Source organism: Phascolarctos cinereus, unplaced genomic scaffold, assembly GCF_003287225.1.
Source record: "Phascolarctos cinereus isolate Bilbo 61053 unplaced genomic scaffold, phaCin_HiC Scaffold_1;HRSCAF=81, whole genome shotgun sequence".
In the NCBI taxonomy this organism is placed as follows: Eukaryota; Metazoa; Chordata; class Mammalia; order Diprotodontia; family Phascolarctidae; genus Phascolarctos; species Phascolarctos cinereus.
This window is the reverse complement of record NW_027555514.1, coordinates 55,830,878-55,853,209: the sequence shown is the minus strand read 5'-3', so window position 1 is coordinate 55,853,209 and position 22,332 is coordinate 55,830,878. Positions and strand designations below refer to the sequence as shown.

The window sequence follows — 22,332 nt, the reverse complement described above, 5'->3', positions numbered from 1 at the left end:
GAGTACAACAAATAGGTCAATGTAATGTAAGGCAGGGAGTGAAAAGGACAAAGGAGGGTTCAGAGAATCTAGGTATATTTAAGGAGGAAGAACTAATTGCTGCAAGAATGGAGAATGCTTGACATTGGAGGTGGTACTTAACAGAGCCTGGAAGGAAGATAAAACTGCAGAAAGGAGATAAAGAAAGAAGACTTTTCAGGAATGGGGGAGAGCATGTGCAAAGGATGCCAGGTCACATTTAGAGAGCCGTAAGGAGTCACAGAACATATCTCTTGTAAAGTCAAGTGAAGTAAAATAAGAATAGAGGGAAGGTGTAAGCATCCTACTAAGTGTGGTTCACTGTGTCAGGCACAAGGTTTCCAAAGATGACACATGCCATGGTTCCCATCTTAAGCTACTGAGGCTTTAATAGAGATGAGACAAGTATCGTATTAAAACTCACACTATACAGGATGTCCCAAAAGACTTAATTCAGTCTTAAGCCTTAATAGTTTAACAGCTTAAAACTGCACTGGTTTTTGAGATGACCTGTTCTTAAGTCCACAGGACAGGTTTATGAAGGATGGTGTGAGGGATACAAGGACAGGGGAACCACTTACAAATGGGTAGATTAGCTTCACTGTACCCGAATTTGGCCCTGAGGGAAGGGAAGAATTTCATTAGATAGAAGTGTGCGGGAGTAGGGTGGGGAAGAGGTAAATGGGTTGGGAGGATAAGAGATGGAATGAATGGGGAAGAGAGAGACCCTTCTGGTCAAGTTAGGCTACGGCAAGATTGTGGAACATTAGGCTAAAGAGCTTTGACTATTCCCTATCATCCATGCATTTACATGAAGAAGTAGAAGTTTTCTTATGTTGCAGGTAATTTTAGATAAGATCTTTTCACACGTGAATTAGAGACAACTGTAGAGGCCTTGCTATAGATTTCTGTATACTCTGCAAATTCTGTAGATTTAAAAAAAAATAAAGACTAGACAAGAATCAATTCCTTGGCCAACTCCTTAGATGGAAAGGAACATGATATTCAATTTCCTATCACAACCTGGTCCCAAATAGCTTTTTAGTAAAAAGTATTCTGGATTTGAAGTCAGAGAATCTGCATTTCAAATTTTAGCTCTCCTGCTTACTACTGTAACTTAACTGAAAGAGTCTAGCCAAAAAAAAAAATGGTAGCCAATCGCCTTATAATAAAATCTCAATGACCACACATAAAAACACACAGATACAAAAGCTGAAGTACTCCCTAATATAAATGTTTAAGTTACTGTGTACTTCAGAACTTCAGAATGGGTGAATTTAGCTCCTGGAGAATTCTTTACAGCTTTGGGATGCTAATTAGGATCATTTATTGTTTGCATTTCCAAGTTTCCATTCCTAGAGAATAGGCAGCCTGGCAGGAAGTCAGGATCTGAAATCTTAAAGGGTTTGAACAACTTATGAGGAATGCACTAACTGGATTAGGGGTGGGCTACTCGTGGGCTCAAGGCCCCTGGCTGGATTAAGCCTAGTCTAGAACATAAGATTTACTGAGAGCAAATCAAACAAAAAATACAAACAAAAACATGAGAGTTCTAAATATGGGATTTTGTAATTATGTTCTCAATGGGGTCATGCTATTTTTTTGGGCTTCTAGTAGCTGCTATCAGAAATTATGAATTGTAATTCAAAGCACATCATTTCATTTTGTGACGCTTTCCTATAATTTAATCAACCAACAATCAGCATATATCAAGTGCCAACTATGTACCAGGCCATGGTGCCGAGGTCTAACCTCAAGAGATTACATTTTATCAAGGAAGACAACATGCATATAAATAAGTACATATAAAACATATACAAAACAATAGGTGGAATTTACAGGTGAGGACACTAGTGGCTGGCTGGGGGGCCAGGAGATAGGAAAGGCTTTATGTAGAAAATAGTGCCTGGACAATTTTGAAGGAAAAAAGGAAATGATCCTAACTCTAGGGGGAGGAGGGAGTTCATCCCAAGCATTAGAAACAATTTACTGCTAACATTACCTAGGGGCAGCGAGGTAAAGCAGCGGATAGAGCACCGGCTTTGGAATCAGGAAGACTCATTGTTGTAAATTCAAATCAAGCTTTAGACACTTACTAGCTGTGTGACTCTGGGCAAGTCACTCAATGCTGTTCACCTCAGTTTTCCTCAACTGTAAAATGAGCTCAAGAAGGAAATAGCAAACCACTCCAGTATCTTTGCCAAAGAAACCCCAAATGGGCCCATGAAGAGTGTACATGACTGAAAAATGGCTGAACAACATTACCTAACTATCGTCCCCTCAAACTCAACCTAGCTACAGTATCTTCTATGTGTATGGAACACGGACAAGAAGCTTATGTTCATTCTGAAAGCTATGAACTCTTAAAAGTCATGATCTGTTCTCAGGTACAATTTAAATGGGGATGAAGGGATATGCACAGATCTAAGACATACTATTGTTTTAAGTCTACACTATGGGAGGCTGTGCCTACCAGTCATGCTTGATCATTCTACTCCATGTCCTTTCTGCTATCAATAGCTTTCGGTAGGAGAGAAGGTATGTTTGAGTGTGGGGAAGGGTGGGAGATGGACTAGTGCCATCTTTGGCTGGCTGCCCCCAGTGATTTCCTTGGATTTCTTCAAATACAACACTACTCTATAAAGGTCTAGATATGGAGTTTTAGGATTTAAATCTTATTCTAAGTTCCTAAGGTGATGTACAAATAGATGACTATAAGGATAGCTGTCCCTTCTATGCTTAAGAAGCACAGTACTTAAAATACTTTTAGAAACTATTAACAAGGTCAATACAACGATTCTTACAACATCCTAATGAAATAAGCAGAAAATCCAATATCGTTACTTTACATATACATAAAACATATATACGTACGTATGCACGTATGTATGTATGGAAATTGCTTAAAATGCTTCTGTCACATGACAAATCAGCAATCTAATCTCAGGCCAAGACCCCATCCACAATCTTTATGATATGACCACTGTGGAGTGAGCCTGACGTATCAGGGTTTAACTAACTTTGTGTCCAGGGAACTCCCTTCAGATGGCCAAGGCAAAGTAAGATGGCCTGGCAGTTATTATAAAAGAGTACAGTTGGTAGTTTGATTCAGCCCAAAGATGCTGAATCTGCCTAGTTAATGTGGCATGACTGGTTAGGCCAAGTGGGAGCTTTATACTGATCAATTTGAAGGGGTTAAGGATAAAGTAGATCAAGTGGCAGGTGCAGGTCAGACACAGGGACTCTTTACCAGAGTAGGAAAACCAGGCAGATAATTGGAGAAAATGTAGTTAACAGTACAGCTCAACATTGGAGAAGCTGAGAGGGTAGCAAAGTCAGTACGGCACAGATGAGATCAGAGCAAATACCAAGCATCACCTGCCTCCAGGTGTGCTCACCTGTGCTCATGCCTGGATTGCACTTCTTCATCTCTGCCCTGCTGCCATTTGGAATACCACTGTCTTGAAAAAAAAATGAGAGCTCCTGGAGAACTCAAGGTCACCGGCTGATCATGACCTTCTACTCAAAATCCCAATCATTTGCAGAAGAAAGCGTAAACCCCTGATCCTGGCATTTAAGGATCCCTATTTTCTAGTTCTGACCTGAAGGATATTGTCATTGCTGGTCTGGAGACTTTAATCAAAGAGTTCTGGATCTGACTAATTCAAATTCTAGACCTGTGTGACCTTGGATAAGTCACAATTTTTGTGGACTTCAGATTCTTCATCTGTAAAATGATATTAGGCTAGCTGACCTATGAAGTCCTTTCAATCTCCAAATCTACCATCCTCTATTTCTAGCCTTATCACTATTTGCCTTCCCATATGCTGCATTCCAAACAAACTGTACTACTCCACATCCTTTATGCACATCATCCTCTCTCTTATCTAGGTATGTTTGCTCATCCCAGCCCCCTTGGCTGGGATGGGTTCAGAGAATTAAACTGCTGGAGTCCCTTCCCATCTTTCAAAGGCCACCTCATGTGCCACATCCTCCACAAAGCTTTCCCCATCTCCCATTCCTCGAGAGAAAACAATCTCTCCCTTCTCAAATTTCTCATAGCACTTTGCCCATCCCTATCCTTTTGCCTTATTTTATCCTCCCTTGTATGACAGTTCACAGCATGGTAATTTTAGAGCTGTAAGCAGGGCATCTAATTAAACTCTGTCATTTAAAGATGAAGAAGCTAAGACCCAGACACTTGAACAGAGACTTGGAATTATTTCTCTATGGTCACACAGGTCATCAGGAGCACAGCTGTGAATTTAATGTCATTAACATCATTCACACCAGATTTAGTGCTCTTTCTGAAATGATACTGCAGTCATTTGTATTTAAGTCTTCATTAATTAGAGTGTAAGGTTCTTGAAAGTAAAGGTGGCATTATATATATATGTTATATACATGCACACATATAGGCATACGTACAAATAAAGACACACACATATATATCTTTGAAATGTCGGCATGTTTCAGAGTACTCACATGTTACATGAGTGGCAGATAAATGAATGAGTGAATGAAGCTGGCCACTGGAAGGTAGGGGTCATGGAATATAATGTGGCTTTGCATGGGTCCTTTCCTTCCAGATACCAGGCCCCTGGGTAATGAGGGCATTAGCTATGGAAGATCTTCACTCATTTAATGACATGCATAGAGGTAGCTGGTTCCTTAGTCCAGTCTTATGGGCAATACCTTTCCTTTGACCCAGTTACTTAAGTTATAAAGTCCACTATAGCATTCTGCACTTCAGACTGCTTTGTATTCTTGTTTACTATTGGACAGACACAGACTTAGGCACTAAACAACTTTAATTTATATAGCGTTTTAATATTCCCAATGCCACTGGGTTGATGACCTTAATGATAGGGAAGAAATGCCAGAAGGGCTTATCTAGTTCCTTGGGAGATCAATAAGAATGGTCAGGGGTGGGCAAATGTAACTGCTACCTTCCCAGCTCAAGTACCCTATTCTATATGAAAGCCCTTCCTGATCCCCTCAGCTCCTAGTGGCTTTCCCCTCAAACTACCCTGTATTTAATGTTTATTTGTTTATTTGTATTTATTCACTTTAAATTCATTCTATATCTATTTATGTATGTAGCTCACCTCATCCATTATAAAGTAAGATCCTCAAAATTAGTGATTGTTTAACATTGAATTTGTATCTCCAGCACCTCGTGTAGTGCCTTACACACAGTAAGTGCTTAATAAACACTGGCTGATTTAATGATTGATTGGAGAGATTCTCTCTGGACCACACGAGTCAGCTTGCCTGTTGGATTACCAACTTAATGAACTTTAAAGAGTGAAGATTTCCAGTTAGAGAAGTAGATCCAAGGTGTGTGCAAAGTTTGAGAAAGGAAGGAACGCACAAGACCAGGGATGAAATTTCATCTGGGGCCCAGATGTCTAGATATTTTTGCACAAGGATACACTAAATCACATATGATTATAGCTGAGTTACTTGAGGGTGTCACCACACAAGTCTAACAAAACATCTTACCGATCACAGAATTAGTGTCTTTTCTGTAATTAGCCTTGTAAAGTTACCATCTGAAAAACTTTCATTTTCATATCTCTTCTTTTTCAATTAAGGAGGCAGAGCCTGAATTAAGAAATGAATGGCACTAGACAGTAAATTTCCATATAGTAAATTTCTACTATAGGAATACAGTTACACTTTGACTTTAATTATAACTGCTTCCAACATATTTTATGCTATAACTTGACCTTTGCCAAAAAAACCATCAGAATAACTGGCTCTGAAGTAAATGTGAAATAAATTCTTTTTTTAAGTAAATAATAGCCAGTGATAGTCTGAGCTTACAAAAATACGTTTCAAGTTTTGCCTTCCCCCCCATTAGCTATGTATTGCTTTGAGGAGAGTTAATCTTTTAGGAAGATAAAATAGGAAGGAGAAGGTGTGGCCATGGCTTTGAATGTTTTCCTGCCTGCTTGTGTGCATGGGACAGAACAACACTGGGGGAAGAGGAGAAAGTACTTTCTGATGATTCAGAATTCCCTCTTGGAGTCATCTGGCATGGAGGAGGATCAACAACAACAAAAAATAAACCACTGGTTTGGCCAAATTCCTTCCAATACCTTTCCATAGGTGAAAAGATCTGGTTTTATTAGAAAAAAGCAATTTACAAAATTACACCACATAAGAATTTTTCCTAAAGATTTTTAGATGCTTATAAACCAGAACTCCTTAATTTGAGGTCTTTGGCCTTCTAAAAAAAAGACTTTTGTATGATTGTATCCCATTATAATTGATTTTGTGTATTTTATTTTATTTAAAAATATGTTTCTGAGGAAGGATTCATAGGCTTCATAAGACCTCCAAAGAGGTCTCATGACTGAATAATGGTTAAGAATTCCTGTTCCAAACTAAATTTGAGATGATTAGCATAATAAATTCAGTGTGTTTTCCACTATCTTTGAGGCCCTTCTGGCTTTACATCTGTGACCCTCCAGCCTTCCGAATCTTTCAAATCTGATACATAACATTGTGAGAAACAGGTATAGAAACATATTTATTAGCTATTCAGTATTACTGCCTTTGTTAATTACCTCTTTCATCTTACAGTGATAGTGCGAGGCAAAGTTGTGGTATATTAAACAAAGATGTTAGAGACTGACCAAGTCACGGTCAAGTATCTACCTAACCATACGCGCTTTATTCAACAGAAAGAACATTAAATAAATGGTAATTATGAGCAACAATAACATTTCTATCCTGATGAATTCATAGGTTTTATAAAATCATAATAGTTAACATATAGTTACAATATAATAGTACTATGTAACACTATAATAGTGCTATATAATAGTGATAACAAATCTGCCATGTGCCAGGCACTTTGCAATCAATATCTCATTTAATCCTCAAAACAACCCTGGCAGGCAGGTGTTATTATTTTTCCTCATTTTACAGATGAGGAAATTAAGGCAAACAGAAATTAAGTGACTTGCCCAGGGTCACACAGCTAGTAAGTGTATGAAGCTGGATTTGAACTCAAGTTTTACTTGAGTGCTTAATTTACTTTACCACCTATATCAAAATGCTGCATATTTCTTTAAAATTACATAAGAAATGAGACGCTACTAAAAATGGAAGAATTCTCACCCTATCCCCTACCCCCAACCCAGCAGCTGGCAATGTGGTAAATTGACAGTGAACTCGATTTGGAACAAAAGGACCTGAGCTGAAATTCTATTCTTTGACCAGTTGTTAACTGTGACCAATGTGACCCTGGGGAAGTCATTTTTACTCTGCATGCCTTAATTCTCTTCTCTGGACTATGAGGGAGGTGAATTCACTAATCTCTAAGGTTTCTTCCCAGCTCTAAATCCTGTGATCTCTAGAATCCATTTCAAAGAGTTAAGGTCAAACAGTCTTTGGTAACAACCCTAAAATTTCATTTTAATAGGAAAGTCAGACGTAACCATAGGCATTTTTTATGATGGCAAATCTCCAATGACAAACCTTCCACTAATTTTGACTCCTAAAATCTAATTAACATAGATTTTGAGGACAGTCATACTTAGGTCAGGGCTGCACTGAATGATTGCAAAGATGTGGATGGTACATATTTGTACAGAATACAACTTTATACAAAATTTTGATTTAAAACCTAATTAACATAGATATCAATTTTAACTTTAACAATAATAATGGTCATTTCATTATATCTTAGTAAAGTATTTCTAATAGGTGCAAAAACCACAGTCTACAATGATAAGAAGAAATACTGGTGCTGCTTCCAAAGAGATTTCAGTAAAAAAAAAAAGGCAAATACATAGCAAGCAAAGAAATAGTATTTCTCACTGCCCAAAGCTTGTGTTGAATTTAATAGCGACAAGGATGTAAGGGGTTTTTTCTAATGATAAAATGTACATTTTTCATTTACTTATATTCTCATTAGAAAACAATTAATAATTGAAAATGATACTGCATTCAATAGTTTAGTAGTCAGAGAAAAATAAATCCACGATAATTTACAAACTAAATTTGATCTTCTTCCCTGGTTGCTAACTGCCAGAGTAATTAATCCTTAACAGATAGAACTAAATTTAAAATTATTTCATAACTGCACATACTGTAATATTAAGAAAAATAATAGTGCTTTGAATATTTTGAAAAATATTTACAGAAATTTAATTTCATTTGGAAATATCCTGAAATATAAATCCACTAAACCTAATAATCATCATTCTGACACTAAACATAATAAATGCATTAGATTAAATTTTCAGCGTCTGATGGCTAAAAGAATCGGTACTAGAAAAGGTAGTGTTAAAGAAGATTCCATAAGGGGATGTGACTTTCCTCTTTCTTTTAGAGTCTTAAGCTCGATGAATCTAAGAAATAAAAATATTTAATATTTCAATAGTTGCCAAATCATTTTTATCACCATGTACTGTCTCATTTGTTTTGTATTTTGTACAAATGGGCACTCTCTGAATCTCTGCAGTCATCCACTCCAGCCTTGACCCAAAGCACGTTTGTCCTCAAATATCCTGGACAAGTGATCATTCAGTTGCTTCGGAGCTATCTCGAGTGATAAGGAACTCACTACTTCACGAGGCAGTCCATTCTATTTTCAGACGATGATAAATATTAGAAAGTTCTTTATACTGATGCAAAAATTTGCATCCCTGTATCCCTGTGGGATACCCTCTAAAGAAAGGCAAAATAAATCTCTTTCCTTTTCCCTGATTATTTCCCAAATATATGAATATGGCAATCATTCATTCCCCTCCCCCTCTTGGTAGTATGGAATGATTTTCAATTAAATTAACACTTATGATCAGATCAGATATAACACACATGTTCCTGGACTGTTTTACTTTCATTATAAATGGTATTCAATATGAAGAGACAACTTAGACATTTATAGTTAAGATATGCCTATTTCTATTTTGAGGTATGTAAGAAGAAATAATTAATGAAGAGGTAATCATTCCCAAATGACATTGCACTCACTTCTAGTCTGAAAATTCCACTTAGCAGCAATCTGTCCTACAATTACTGAATAGAAGTGTCGATAATCTAGTTCTAGGCCTTAAGGTAAGTTGTTTTTTGTCATTTAAAAGCAAAAATCGGATGCCCTTGATTTAAGATTTGATATTAATGCATATTCCCTTCAATATGCAGCAAAAGCATGATAAAAATAAATGATCCTGAAGCAAATCCATTGAAAAACTTTCTTCTCCTATTTCACAGTCTATCGATCCCAAAGGAATAATTTCCCCCATAGTTTCTGCTACCAATAACTGTTAACAATCGCCACATTGTTAAACAGTATTTCCCGAAACAAATACAGCAGAGAGCTGTTACAAAACTCCCTTTCTGTTACAGGCCATACTAACTTAGACTGTTTTTTCAGGTTTTAAAGTAACTCTGTTTTCACTGAATAATGTCACCCCAGGAGATAAAAATAACCTGGCCCGTACTTACCCAGGACACATTTTTACCCTTGGGTGTCTTTAGCATGGCAACATGCAGTACTGATATGACCAACAGCTCCACCAGCATGGAAAATCAGACGGAGGTAGATTCCACTAGCCTTTGTTACCCAAATGCAAAAAGTTTCCTGATTTGCCTGATGCCAGCATGCTGAGCATCAAGAAAGGCAGCACTCTGAAATTCCATGGTTCATTTTAGCAACAACCAGATCCAGTAATCTGACTGGAGTCAGATCACCGATGAAGACCCCAAGCCAAGTTCCTCAGTGGCGGCAATGTACATCTACACTCTGCGCGTCCAGCAAACCCAGAATCAACTCTTCTCTCAGAAAATAGACAAGTGAAATCCGCATGAAAACATCGAAAATCACTGACGTGTTCATCTCTCAGCTGTGAAATCGCAATTCTCCATCACCTACCAAAGCTTTAGTGAAAGGTGAGGGCTTTACAATAATATTGAGAGATGGTTAGAGCAACTAGCAAGGGGAAGGCCTTGAAGTCTAGCTGCTGGTGACATCTATTTTAAGAGGCATGGGACTCCAGGACGGCTCCAGAAGGAGAAAAAAAGGGAAGATCTCAGTTTCAATAAATTATACATCCGCCCAGGTACAATGTGCACCTGTTGCTCCCTTCTGCGCAGGCTCCTGGTGTGGGTGCTCCTGTGGCTGCTGTTTCAGAGGCTCCAAGTGCACCTGGTGTTGATGCAAGTCCTCGGTGGAAGGCTGGTAACCTAACAACCAAATACCGTTTGCTTAGAAGATAGGAGAAAGAAACGCCCCAGGAGGGAGAGCAGAGGCAGGAAATCAGTGTGCCCGCTCGTTTTCCTTTGTTTCTGCGTCCTTCTGCCCCTTTACTTTTAGCTCCTGTCAATCTAGATTAACAAAGTAGATCCAGGCTAAATTTTGCTACTATCAGTAGTGATTAGAGTGAGTTGATTGAAATCAGATTATACAGGGAGTCCTATGCCTAATACTCAGCAGGCAAGACAGGACTATTTGAAAACCACTTCTACTTCACCTTATAACACTGAAACATTCTGAAAGGGTCGACCTGGGGGGGGATGTTCTAGACTGCAGCACACCAGCATGGAGATGTTTCTGAAAGAGAAGGGAATCCTGGGATCAGAGACTTTGTAGATCTGGAGGAGATCAAGGGGCCATCTTATCTAAAGGTTTCCTTTTACCAATGAGGAGATTGGGTCTGCAAGAAGCTAAGTGACTAAACAAAAGTCACAAATAAGATGCTTTCCTATCCCTGATGATGAACTCACAGTAGTTCCAAATAGTCAGATTTCTTTAAAAAAAAGAAATGTGCCAGGATTTAAGAATAAATCCAAAGATGCTGCAAATACAAATTATTTATAATCATCATACAAGGAAAAAATGCAGTATTTTTCAAATATAAGATGCAGAATACCACTTTGAGAAACAAGAATGAACCAGCTGATTATTTCCATTTCTCTGGTTAAACTTGGGCTATTAAACATTCTTACTATGGCTAAATAACAACATTATTTTAAACCTTCATTTGAAGTGATTTCCTCCTTAAGAATGAAAGGAAAATTACAAGGTCTGATATATTTATTAAAATTGAAATTGTTTACATAGAAACCAACCATTAAAAAAAGAGGTTTAAATCTTTTCAACTTATCAGAAGACACAAGGTCTTTTTCTTCACTCTTTCTCTTAAAAAATTTAGATGTTATGATTATTTAGTTAACTTGTCCTCAAATACTACAAGTCAAGTAATCTGCAAATTTACTTTTGAAACCTTGATTTCTTTAAAAATAAAAGTGAATTCCTTATAGTTTTTGCCTCACACATTGGGTAGAAGAGTAGGTTTCAGAATTTGTGAAAACTAGGTCCTATAGTTTTCTTCCTTGACTCTTTCCCCAGAAAACTCTGAGATTCTTCTGACCGAAACTGCGCTATAGGAATAGTGCAATGCAGCCTAAATCAAAAGGTCTATTCTCCAGCTGCTTCTTCCAGGATAAAGAAAGAGGCAGAAGTATTTGATCAAAAGCTTCATCAATAAAATATACATATCATAACCTAATTTATATTACAGCATTATCTATGCATGTCTTATCTCCCACATTAGAGTGCAAGCTCACTGTGAGAAAGGAGCTGAGGCTTATTTCACCTTCGCAAGCCTTGCTGGTATTTAGTCCTGGGTCTTGCATACAGTATCCTTTTTTTTCTTCTTAAATTCAATCATTTTATTTATAGTTCTGAATTCTTTACCTTCCTGTTCCCTTCCTTCCCCATTGAGAAAGCAAGAAAAACAAAGTCCATTTCAGATACGTACAGTCATGCAAAACAAATTCCCTCATTAGGAAGAAAGAGGAGGAGGAGGAGAGGAAAGGAGGAAAGAAGGAAAGATGAAAGAAAGAAGGAATGAAAGAAACTAAAGAAAATAAGCCCCATTAGCTCTCAATCTGGAGATGGATAGCATTTTTTCATCACGAGAGCTTTGGGACTGTGGTCTGTCATTCTGTTGATCAGAGTTGCTAAGTCTTTCAAAGCTGATTACCCAATGTTGTTGTTGTACAAATTATTCTCCTGAGTCCTCACTTCACATATAATTTCTATTGAATATATTGCATGAAACTATGTTCCCTTCCAAAAAAAAAAGAAAGAAAATAACTTTCTATTTTTTCTGTGCACACATTCTTTCCCCCAGTGCAATATCAGCTCCTCAAGAGCAGGGAAAGTTTCATTTTTGTCTTTCTATCTCTAGCATCTAGCATTAAGAGCACAGTAGGCTGTTAATGCATGCTTGGTGGATTTAATTCTATGGGAAGCATCAGTGATTTGAACCATTTATTACCCACTAATCTGTACTTCTCAGAAAGAGGACCCACATTGAGTAGTCTGTAATGGTTGAGAGGCAAACCTGAACCATATTAGGTTAAGGATGGTAATAACCCACAGGGAACAGATCATGAGGAATCCCAGAATATAGTACTGGGAAAAGTGAATAGAAAGTGGGAGCCCAGAGAATTATTAGAAGACTGTTTGTGTCAGTATGTTGTTCTTGAATCATTTTTCAATCGTGTCCAACTCTTTGTAACTCTATTTGGGGTTTTCTTGGCAAAGATACTAGAGTGGTTTGCCTTTTCCTTCTCCAGCTCATTTTATAGATGAGGAAACTGAGGCAAACAGGGTTAAGTGACTTGCTCAGGGTCACACAGCTAGTGTGTGAGGTCAAATTCAAATCCAGGAAGATGAGTCTTCCTGGCTTCAGGCCCAGCACTCTATGCACTATGGCGCCACCTAGCTGCCCCTTGTGTCAGTACACAGTCCTTTAAAGATGTTCAGGCAGAGTTCTACATTGTAAAAGAGAAAGCAGTATCAATTGGTCACAGTCAAAGATGCTAGCACACAGTATTAGCCAGTGGATTCAATTCAAGACAACATATATTACACGCCTACGGTGTGTGCCACGCTTGGGGATTGAGATACAATGACAAAAATGTAATGTTGCCAGCCCTGAATGAGCTCACGTTCTCCTGGGGGCAATACAGCTTCTGGGCCTTGGTTTCCTCATCTGCAAAATGGAAGGATTGGAGGCACTCTGATTCTGTGATTCTGAGACTATGCACCCAGAAAATAGAAAATGAAGATCTTGGCGGGCCATTGCTCAATTTCAGTTCAGCAAATTTAACCAACCAACATTCATTCCCCTGGTCCTGTTTGTCCTGTTTCCTCTTTTTAGATCATAAGATCCTCAAGTCACAGACCCTTGTCTATTGTTTTCTTTGAGTCTCTCCACAGGGGGCATACAACTCCTGCACATCATGATTATTCAATTAATGCTGATAATTGGTTAATCATAACCTGATTCATACTTTTATATACATTTAAATGATTATAACTTGATTAATAATTTTAAATATAAACTCAAATATTACTTATTCAGGTAACATCATTTGTGATATGCTGTCGAAAGTTAGAAGGGCTTTTCAATCTTATGTTTTTACTTTTTTTTTCTCATTTGGTTAAAATTTGTGATTTTATCAACACAGAAAGCTCTCTGGTCAAGAAACTCTCTACCTAAGGAGATCAACAATAATTTTGCAACTTAGCAACACAGAGACTTACTTACCAGTGGCCCTTCGAGGTTAAGTGACTCAGCTTATAAGGGTCACATAAGGCAAGGGTCACAGGACTTAAGCCTAAAGTTCTCTTGACTCTAGATCTGGTTTTCTATCTAATATTCCTTGCTGTTTTCTTAGTATTTTGATAAAACTATGAAAGGCTATTTTATTCAGTCATCTTCAGTTGTGTTTGACTCTTTGTGACCCTATTTTGGGTTTTCCTGGTAAAGATACTGGAGTAGTTTGCCATTTCCTTCTCCAGTTCATTTTTACAGATGGGGAAAAAGAGGCAAATAGCATTAAAATGACTTGTCCAGAGTCACACAGCTAGTAAGTGTTTGAAGCCAGATTTGAACTCAGGAAGATGAGCTTTCCTGACTCCAGACCCAGCATTGTATCCACTGTGTCACTTATAAATGGAAATAAATCTTCCCATCACTACATTGCCAAAATCTATTAAAATGTCCAGTGCAAGACTGGTTCTGTGAAAGGGTTGGCATGAAGTAAGAATACTGATGGGAAAAATTTGGTGTGGCAGAGAGGGAGCTAAGTTTGGTGCTGGAAGTACTTGTGTGACTTTGATCCAATAATTTCTCCTTCCTGGCCTTCGGTTTCCACATCTGTAAAACATGAGAGTGAGAGTAGATCCCTTTGGAGGTCTTTCCTAGTCTGTGCTCTGCCAAGTGAGGGGGGTCAGGTCAGATCACAGGGGTCAGATATGCAGCCCCACTCCCAAGCATGGCCTCAACTAGATTAAAATGTAATTGGGAAATACTTTAAAAATACAATAAAACATCATTGCATTGTAAAACTAAGTCAATAAGCATCCCACAGGGATTGGGAGGATCTGTGGATTAGCGGCCTTATTTCTATTGGAGTTTCACAGCTCTGGACTAGATCACCTCTAAGATTACCCCTAGATCTACATCTTGTGATCCCTATGACAGGCTGTAGCATAGACTTAAGATTGATCTTAAAACATGACACTTTCCACAGAATCCCTATCTATCCCCTTCATGTTTCACGTTCACTATGGTCACAGTGCATCTGCTCCTAAGCAAACACCATTGCTTCACTGGTCAGCTGTGATGGCCAGATCTTCTACTAATGAGGGAGAATGTTTTTATAACCAATACACACAATTTCAGGGCATTAAAAAACGGAGCCACCACAGGGATGGAGCAAAAGTAACACACTCTGTTGAACTCCGAGGGCTCAGTGTTGACCCTCTATGTAATTGCTGGACTCACCATGGCAAATGGCTAGCAAGCAATAACGGGAATTAGAAAGACCAAGTAGGATTGATTTCAGTTCTGCTTGTCATTATCCTGACCACTCAAATCATGGATTAGCTTATACACACAAAAATAGCCTACAATAACAGGCTATAATAACCCTTTGAGCCACTGAAGGTGGCCATAAACAAATAATGTAGGTCCAAGAATTCTCAATTAGAGAGAAAAGGGAACATGTTTCTGAAGTACTAAAGACAAGGAGAAATATGAAACTGTTAGGTGTACTGTTAGGAGTTTTTTAATGCATTTATTTTGGTAGCTGATGTAAAAGTGTTTTTGAATTTATTCTATGTTTATGATCCTATAAAATCAGATTCTTCTTTTTTGGCCTAACATTATACCATATATGAGACATTTTATTAACGGATAAATTTTACAGTCCGGTGAAGTCTATCACATCTACCTATAGCTGTTACCTATAGGTACCCTATACTGGATTGATTATCTAATTAAAGCACAATGAATCCAATTATTCTAGAAATATTTATTACAGAATAATAGAAAATGTATTAAGTGCCTACTGCAAATAGCAGACTATGCTAGGCCCTGGGAGACATACAAAATTTAGATAAGACGTTGCTTCTTCCTTCACTGGGATTACTGTCTAGAATCTAGAAGGAGCATAGGACACATGCACATTACATGATGAATGCTTTAGAAAGATGTACATGAAAATGAAGTGTGTGACTGTCAAGGAAGGTCATTATCAGTCCGAGTGATCGGGAAGGACTTCTTGGAGAAGTTTCTGAGTTCTAATTTGGCTGGAACATAGATGGCAAAGAGGATTATAATAAGAAAGAATGTGGTAAAGAAAAGGGGTCACCAGATTATTGGTTCTTCATGTGGGGCCCATGAACTTTGAAAAAAGGGTGTTGGGTTTTTTTTGATAAATGAATTTCCATATACATAACTGGCTTCCTTTGTAATTCTCCGTATTTTATTTTATGCCTTTAAAACATTATTTGGAGAAGGTATCCATAGGCTTCTTTGTGTGGACCTTTGAATGCCAGGAAAGGAATCTGAACCCTACTTGCAAATAATTATGTACACAGTGTAAATGGAAGGCATTTTCAGAGGGAAGATACTGGTGGAGTAAATGGAAAGGCCTCCTACAGAAGGCGGGGTATGAGTTGAAGGTTGACGTAAGCCACATAATCTACAATTTCTGTACCCTTAATGTCTCTCCGGCTTCTTAAAGTTGAACTAAGAGGTTTTATTAAATTATTCTAGACAGGTATATGCTATTCTGTTTGCCAGAATGACATTTTACACTGAATCACAGGATTTGAGCCTTCGAAGGGATTTCTGCTGCCAAATAGTCCAACCCAGTTTTCTCATCTGTAAAAATGGAGATAATGACACCATTGAATTCGTCATAATTTTGATCTGCAGCCTTGGTTAAAAAGCAGTAATGACTATAGACATGCAGAGAGTGTGGGACACCTGGCCCAGGCTCCATGAATGCCTATGTTATTGTTAATAATAATGATGATAATAAATAACAGCATTTACATAGTGCTTTACACTTTACAAGTATTACATTAATGACTTTTTTACATATACTTCAGAATGAGAGAAATGATTATTAAATAACCAATTGTTAATAATGGAGAGATCCAGGATTTTTTCCCTTCCTATTTCCTCTTTTGGAAATTAGGTCAAAGCTTAGTTCTCTGAAGGGCAGGGATGATGATGAGATGAAATCTTGGGCCAAGACTTACCTAATTGGGAAACCTTAGATCTGATTAAAAGGTAAAGAGATTCTAGTCTATGTGAATTCTAGGCCATTGTGTTCTATCCAGACAGGTGTGGGTGGGGGTGGACGCTCTCTGTCTAGATTGTATTAGGGGGCGTGGTGTGGATAGAGATAAGTCTCTTTGTCCAAGACTGAGTGATCAGTTATGTCCCTTAGCTTCTCACTGGAATAAGCCCACCTCTCATTATAATATTCATTCTCTCCTCAATTGTTAGCCAATCAGAGTTGATGGTCGCCAGTTGGGAACACCCACTCTTCGAAGGTGTCAAGAGATCTCCAGGAGGAGTCTTTGGTTTATGAGACAGTCAGATGACCATTCTTTTAGCAATTATTCACTAGCCATAATTAATAAGATGACTACCCAGAAATTATGCACCTCAAACTTTTCATTCATCACAATAACATTAATAATTGACAGCACATATTCAGAGCATTGTACACAGCATTTTCCCCAGAAATCACTTAATATCTCAGCTCCATTTTTCTCAATTGTAAAAATGAAGATAATTTTACTTTCCTTATATTCCTTGTAACTTTGATCATCAAATCAGGAAATTTAATTTAAGGGAAGGCATCCTGAAACCTCTACAATGCTGTATAAATTAATATATTATTACTATGGGCAGCTGGGAATGGCAAACCACTCCAGTATCTTTGCCAAGAAAACCCCAAAATGAGGTCATGAAGACTGAAACTACTCAACAACAATAAATTATTATCATATACTGGCTGTCCCAAAAGTCATAGTGCAGCAAAGCTTTAATAGCTCAAAACTTTACTGAGACATACCTAAGAGATAACTTGTTGTTATGTCTCATAAGAGGCAACACGGCACAGTAGAGAGAAAGCAGGCCTCAGAACCGGGAAGACCCATGTTTAAGTCTTATCTCTGACACATTCCCTGGGAAGGTCATAATGTCTCAGTCCTATTGGTAAATCTCTGTGGCAGAGAAGGTACCAATCTGAATTGGTAGATGGAGTTTTCTTATCTAGAAAGTTCTCTATACCACAGAAATAAATCACAGGTCTGGCCTGTAGTCCTATCCTTACTGTGACCCATCTGAGAGCATCTGCCCATAATTACATTTGACAATTGAATAGTACTTCATGACCAGCAGGGCTTTCACATATGTGATCTCATTGGCCTTTTCCAGAAGCACTGAAATGTAGGAAATTTACCTAAGAGGTAAGAATTATTACCCAATTTTACAGATGGGGAGACCAAAATTGGAGATGTCAAAGGAATTGGCCAAGTTGGCACAGAGGGTCAGCGGCTAAGCTGTGAGTCAAACTCATGTCTCCTGAGTTCAAGGTCAATAATGTCCTTTCATTTACATTTCAGTGACCTGTGCCCAAATTTAGATGGCTTAGGGCCATCTGCAAACAAGTTTCATGTCCACATACTATGAAAAAGGACAACAAATGCAGATGACCAAGGAATGCAAAGTGACAAACAAGAGAAAAATAAAAGCAAGAAGGGAATCCAAAAAGTAACTGGAAAACATTAAGCACTCTCGGGCGCTTCCTGTGAAAATGTCAACAGCAGCAGAATGGTCTGTATTTTGTCAGAGATTTCCTTTGCCTGTAGTTACTGTTGTTGTTTTTCAGTCATGTCTGACTCTTCATGACCCATTTGGGGTTTTCTTGGCAAAGATACTGGAGTGGTCTGCCCTTTCCTTTTCCAGCTCATTTTACAGACGAAGAAGCTGAGGCAAACAGGGTTACATGACTCGCCTAGGGTCACACAGTTAGTAAGTGTCTGAAGCCACATTTGAATTCAGGAAGCTGAGTCTCCCCATTCCAAACCCAATGCTCTATCCACTGCACCACCTAGCTGCTTCTTTTGTGTAGTTCAAGTCATAGGATCATAAATGTAGAGTTAGGTAGGGGCCTAAAAGCTACCTAGCCCACCTTCCTTTACTAATAATGTTGAATAGCTCTAACTAGTCTTCTGCATTTGGAAAGGACCACTGCGACCTTTTTAGGAATGGGGCCCAAATTTCTAAAACAAGCCAATAGGAACCATAGGAAGTCAGGGTTGGGAAGTCCCTCAAAGGCCTTGTAGTCCAACCTGTATGTGAATAACAATCTCTTCTCCAACATATCAAACAAGTGAGTGTCCAGCTTTTCTTTGATGACCTCCAAGTAGAGGGAAGCTACTTTAATACCCCCTAAGGCAGTGTATTTCATTTGGGAACAGTTTTCAATTCTACAAAGTTTTTCTCCTCCCCAAAGCCTAAACCTATCTCTTTTCAAGCGCCACTCATTGCTTGCTCCTTGATGACAAGTGGATATGTTTATTCTCTCTTCCGTCTACCTCACTGCCCTTCAAATACTTAAAGGCAGCTATTACTAAACATCTCCATCGCCTTTGAGCCGTGCTCAGTTAACATGACCCCTGGGCCTTTTGCCATTCTGTTTTGTCCTCCTCTGAACATTCTCCAACTTTTCAGCATCTTTCCTAACACGTGGCAGCAACACATCGATTTGATTCAATTCAATCCAGCGAATATTTATCAAGCGCAGACTACGTGCAAGGCAGTGTGCCAGGCTCTGGAAACAAGATGATAAAACCAGACACCGTTTTCTTTTTCTCACAGAGCTTACACAGGGATGCAAATTAAGACAAATTAGAATATAATTCCACAGGTGCAATTCAGATAGAGTATCATGAGAAAACAAGAGGTAGAGATGACTTCTAAGTGAGGGGGAATCACAGAAAGCTTAATAGACAATAAGGTACATAGCACAGAACACTGTTTGTTGTTGTTTTTTATTAGTCAGTTTTTTATTAGTGCTCAGTTTGAATCCCTGATTCTTATTTTAGATTGTAAGCTCCTTGAGGGTAGGGACTGGTTTTTTTTTAATTTATCTTTTTATCTCCCTTAAGTTCTCTGATGCTTATTAACATGATGAGTCATGTTAATTGACAATTACACATGATTAATCACGTCATCTCCTAAGCCTCAATTTCCTCATGAGTAAAATTAGTGGGTTGGACTCTGTGGTCTCCAAGGTCCCTCGTAGCTCTTCAGCTGTGGTTCTAAGGCTCAGAGAGATGGGGGTATATGACCAGGGGCACTAAGGAAGGAAGGGAGTATATCCTTTCATTTTCTGGGAGAGAGGACAGCTAGATCATGAAATGGATAGAGTACTGGGCCTGGAGTCATCTTCCTGAGTTTAAATCTGGCCTCAGACACTTACTAGCTATTTGACCCTGGGCAAGTCATTTAACCTCTGTTTGCCTCAGTTTCCTCACATGTAAAATGGAGATTTATAATAACACCTCACCCTAAATGCTTATTCCCTCCTCTTCCTTTATTCATCTATCAAACATACTTTCAACAAATAAAAACTGTTTACTACAGTTACACTACAGCAGTAAATCCTTTAGTGTAAATAACGAATCCGCTGAAGTGATCCTGTTATTTGAATTATCAGTGCATGTTTTCATTGGGTTAACCATATTTTACATAATTATAACTCTGAATAGCACAAATTTGAATACATATGATCACTTCATTTATCACATTAATAGGAATCTAGTAGTATAAGCAAATTATATTGCTAGAACTTGAGGGAGATAAAAAGATAAATTTAAAAAAAAACTGTCCCTGCCCTCAAGGAGCTTACAGTCCAGTAGATCAACAAATCTTCTTTTTTGGATTGTAAATTCTCATGGACAAAGTTCATGCAAAAGTTGATAGGAGTTACTATAATATACCAATGCCCCAAAACATTAGTTAATAATAATAATGGTAATGGGAGGAGCCAAATGATCTTCAAAGTTACATCTAAATAGAAAATATCATGACAGCATAGCCTAAAGATGATAAGGACAGAGATAATATAAGGTTAAATGGTGTTTTTTTTTTCCTAAGCAAGGGTCTAAGCCTACCATCTTGTCAGTTTTAATAATGGTCACAAAGCCACTTTTTCAGCTCCCATTGGTGACTGAGAAGAGAGGGCTCATGTTGCAAGGTTGGTTGAAATTCTTCCAGGAAAAAAAGAACCATTTGTCTTCAGCAGTTTTGGATTGGCTTTCAAGAAGACGGCCAAATCAATTCAGATCTGATTAATTCAGCCAAACAAGTAAATTAAAATGTCCTTGAAGAAATGAAAAAACCTATTTGAAAGGATATATAGCTGAGGCTGATGAAAATTTCAATGTCTTTAATTTCACACACCTCTTAGCATAGGGAAAAACAGTATATTTGCAGGGAGAGCTGTGATAAAAAAAAAAGGCCAAGGATAATTAGGGCTCTAGACCCTTTTATAGACATAGCAACTCTTAACCTGATTTACAAACAAGTAAAACTAAAGAAAAGAAAAGAAATGAAAAAAAAGATTATCATATTTATTTCTCTCATTTTAGGTCTTCTAAATTTTCACTCCTACTTTCCTAGCCCAATGCCTAGTCATTTCTTCCTGAGATTACTGTAATTGCCTCCCACCTGGACTCCTGATGATTATAACAATAATTCAGCTGGGATGCAATTAAGCCAGAGTATGGGTGATAGCATACATGAGATTTACAAGGAATAATTAATTGAAAGGACTTGGTGACTGATGGATGTGGGAAGATTTGAAAATTATTCAAGGGACTTGAAAGTGGATGACAGTGATGGTACAAAGTAACCAAAGGTTCGAGAGTGTATAAAGGAGGGAAAGAAGGATAGAATATGGAGAATAGGTTAGGAAGAAGAAGAAGGGGTTCCAGGGCCTCCAGAGCATGATGAGATTCAAGAGGAGGCTCAGATCGAGGCAAAAAAGTAGGAGAGGCAAAAAGAGGAAACTGTGATCAGAGAGGGGAATTCTATAATTCCAAAGCAGAGCCATTTCCACTGATTGTTAAGTATAAAGTGTGACCGTTGACCATCCCGTGGGCTGCTGAGGAAAAGGAGCAGCATTGATGAACATCAAGGCTGGGGTTTTAGATGGGTCCTCAACATCCTCCTCTCCTCTGGGACAACTTCCTTGATCACTCCAGCTGGAAGCAATCTTGTCTTCTTTTCAACTTCTGTGTGTTTTTTTTTTATTATTGTTGTCTGTACCTCAATCCATTCATGCTATATTTATAAGCACTTACTATGTACAAAGAACTGTGCTGGTACTCAACAGCTGCCTTGTATAGTAGTATGTGTATGTCTTATCTCCTAACAAGACTATAAATGCAAAGACAGACCATTTCTGTGTAGCATACCTTTCAAAATGCTATTAAATACTAAATAAATACTTTTAATTGGTGGATTGAACAAAGGCTATGCTTTGCTTTCATAATCTTGCTTTAATATAATAATTTAATTATCATAATCTAATTTAATTATTCATCTTATTATTTATTTTTTAAATTCAATTTAAATTTATTTTAATTATTATAATAATATTATACTATTCTATAATATGATATAATATAATCTGGCAGGTAAGGACTAGGAGAAAATGGTTAGAGAGTATAGGGGTTTGTGTACTGGTAGAGAGACATAAAAGATACAAACACATCTTTAGAGTGGTCCACCCTGAAGGAGCAGGGTACATCTTCCAGGGTATCTATTGGTTCAAAATGCAGGGGCTTGTAATAAAAACATAAAGCTAGCTCTTATCCACTATTCCTCCTCTCCACTCCATGGTATTTTAGGAACAATTGTGAAAATTGCCAAGAGCTGTATTTAGGCTTGCAATGGGGAAAAG

The 22,332-nt window shown here is 38.0% G+C and overlaps 1 protein-coding gene across 5 annotated transcripts in view; it reads right to left on the bottom strand.

Annotated features, from left to right (window-relative positions):
• The window catches only part of CACNB2 (calcium voltage-gated channel auxiliary subunit beta 2), a 395,023-nt gene that overhangs the window by 221,121 nt on the left and 151,570 nt on the right, over positions 1-22,332 (bottom strand). Inside the window, exon 1 of one of the 5 annotated variants that reach the window (XM_020966895.2) lies at positions 9,484-10,074. The exons of the other annotated variants lie outside the window; for them this stretch is intronic. Coding sequence (XP_020822554.1) covers positions 9,484-9,561 — 78 coding nt within the window. The 5' untranslated portion in view covers positions 9,562-10,074. Of the gene's footprint in view, positions 1-9,483; positions 10,075-22,332 lie in introns of those variants that run through there. 5 annotated transcript variants of the gene reach the window in all.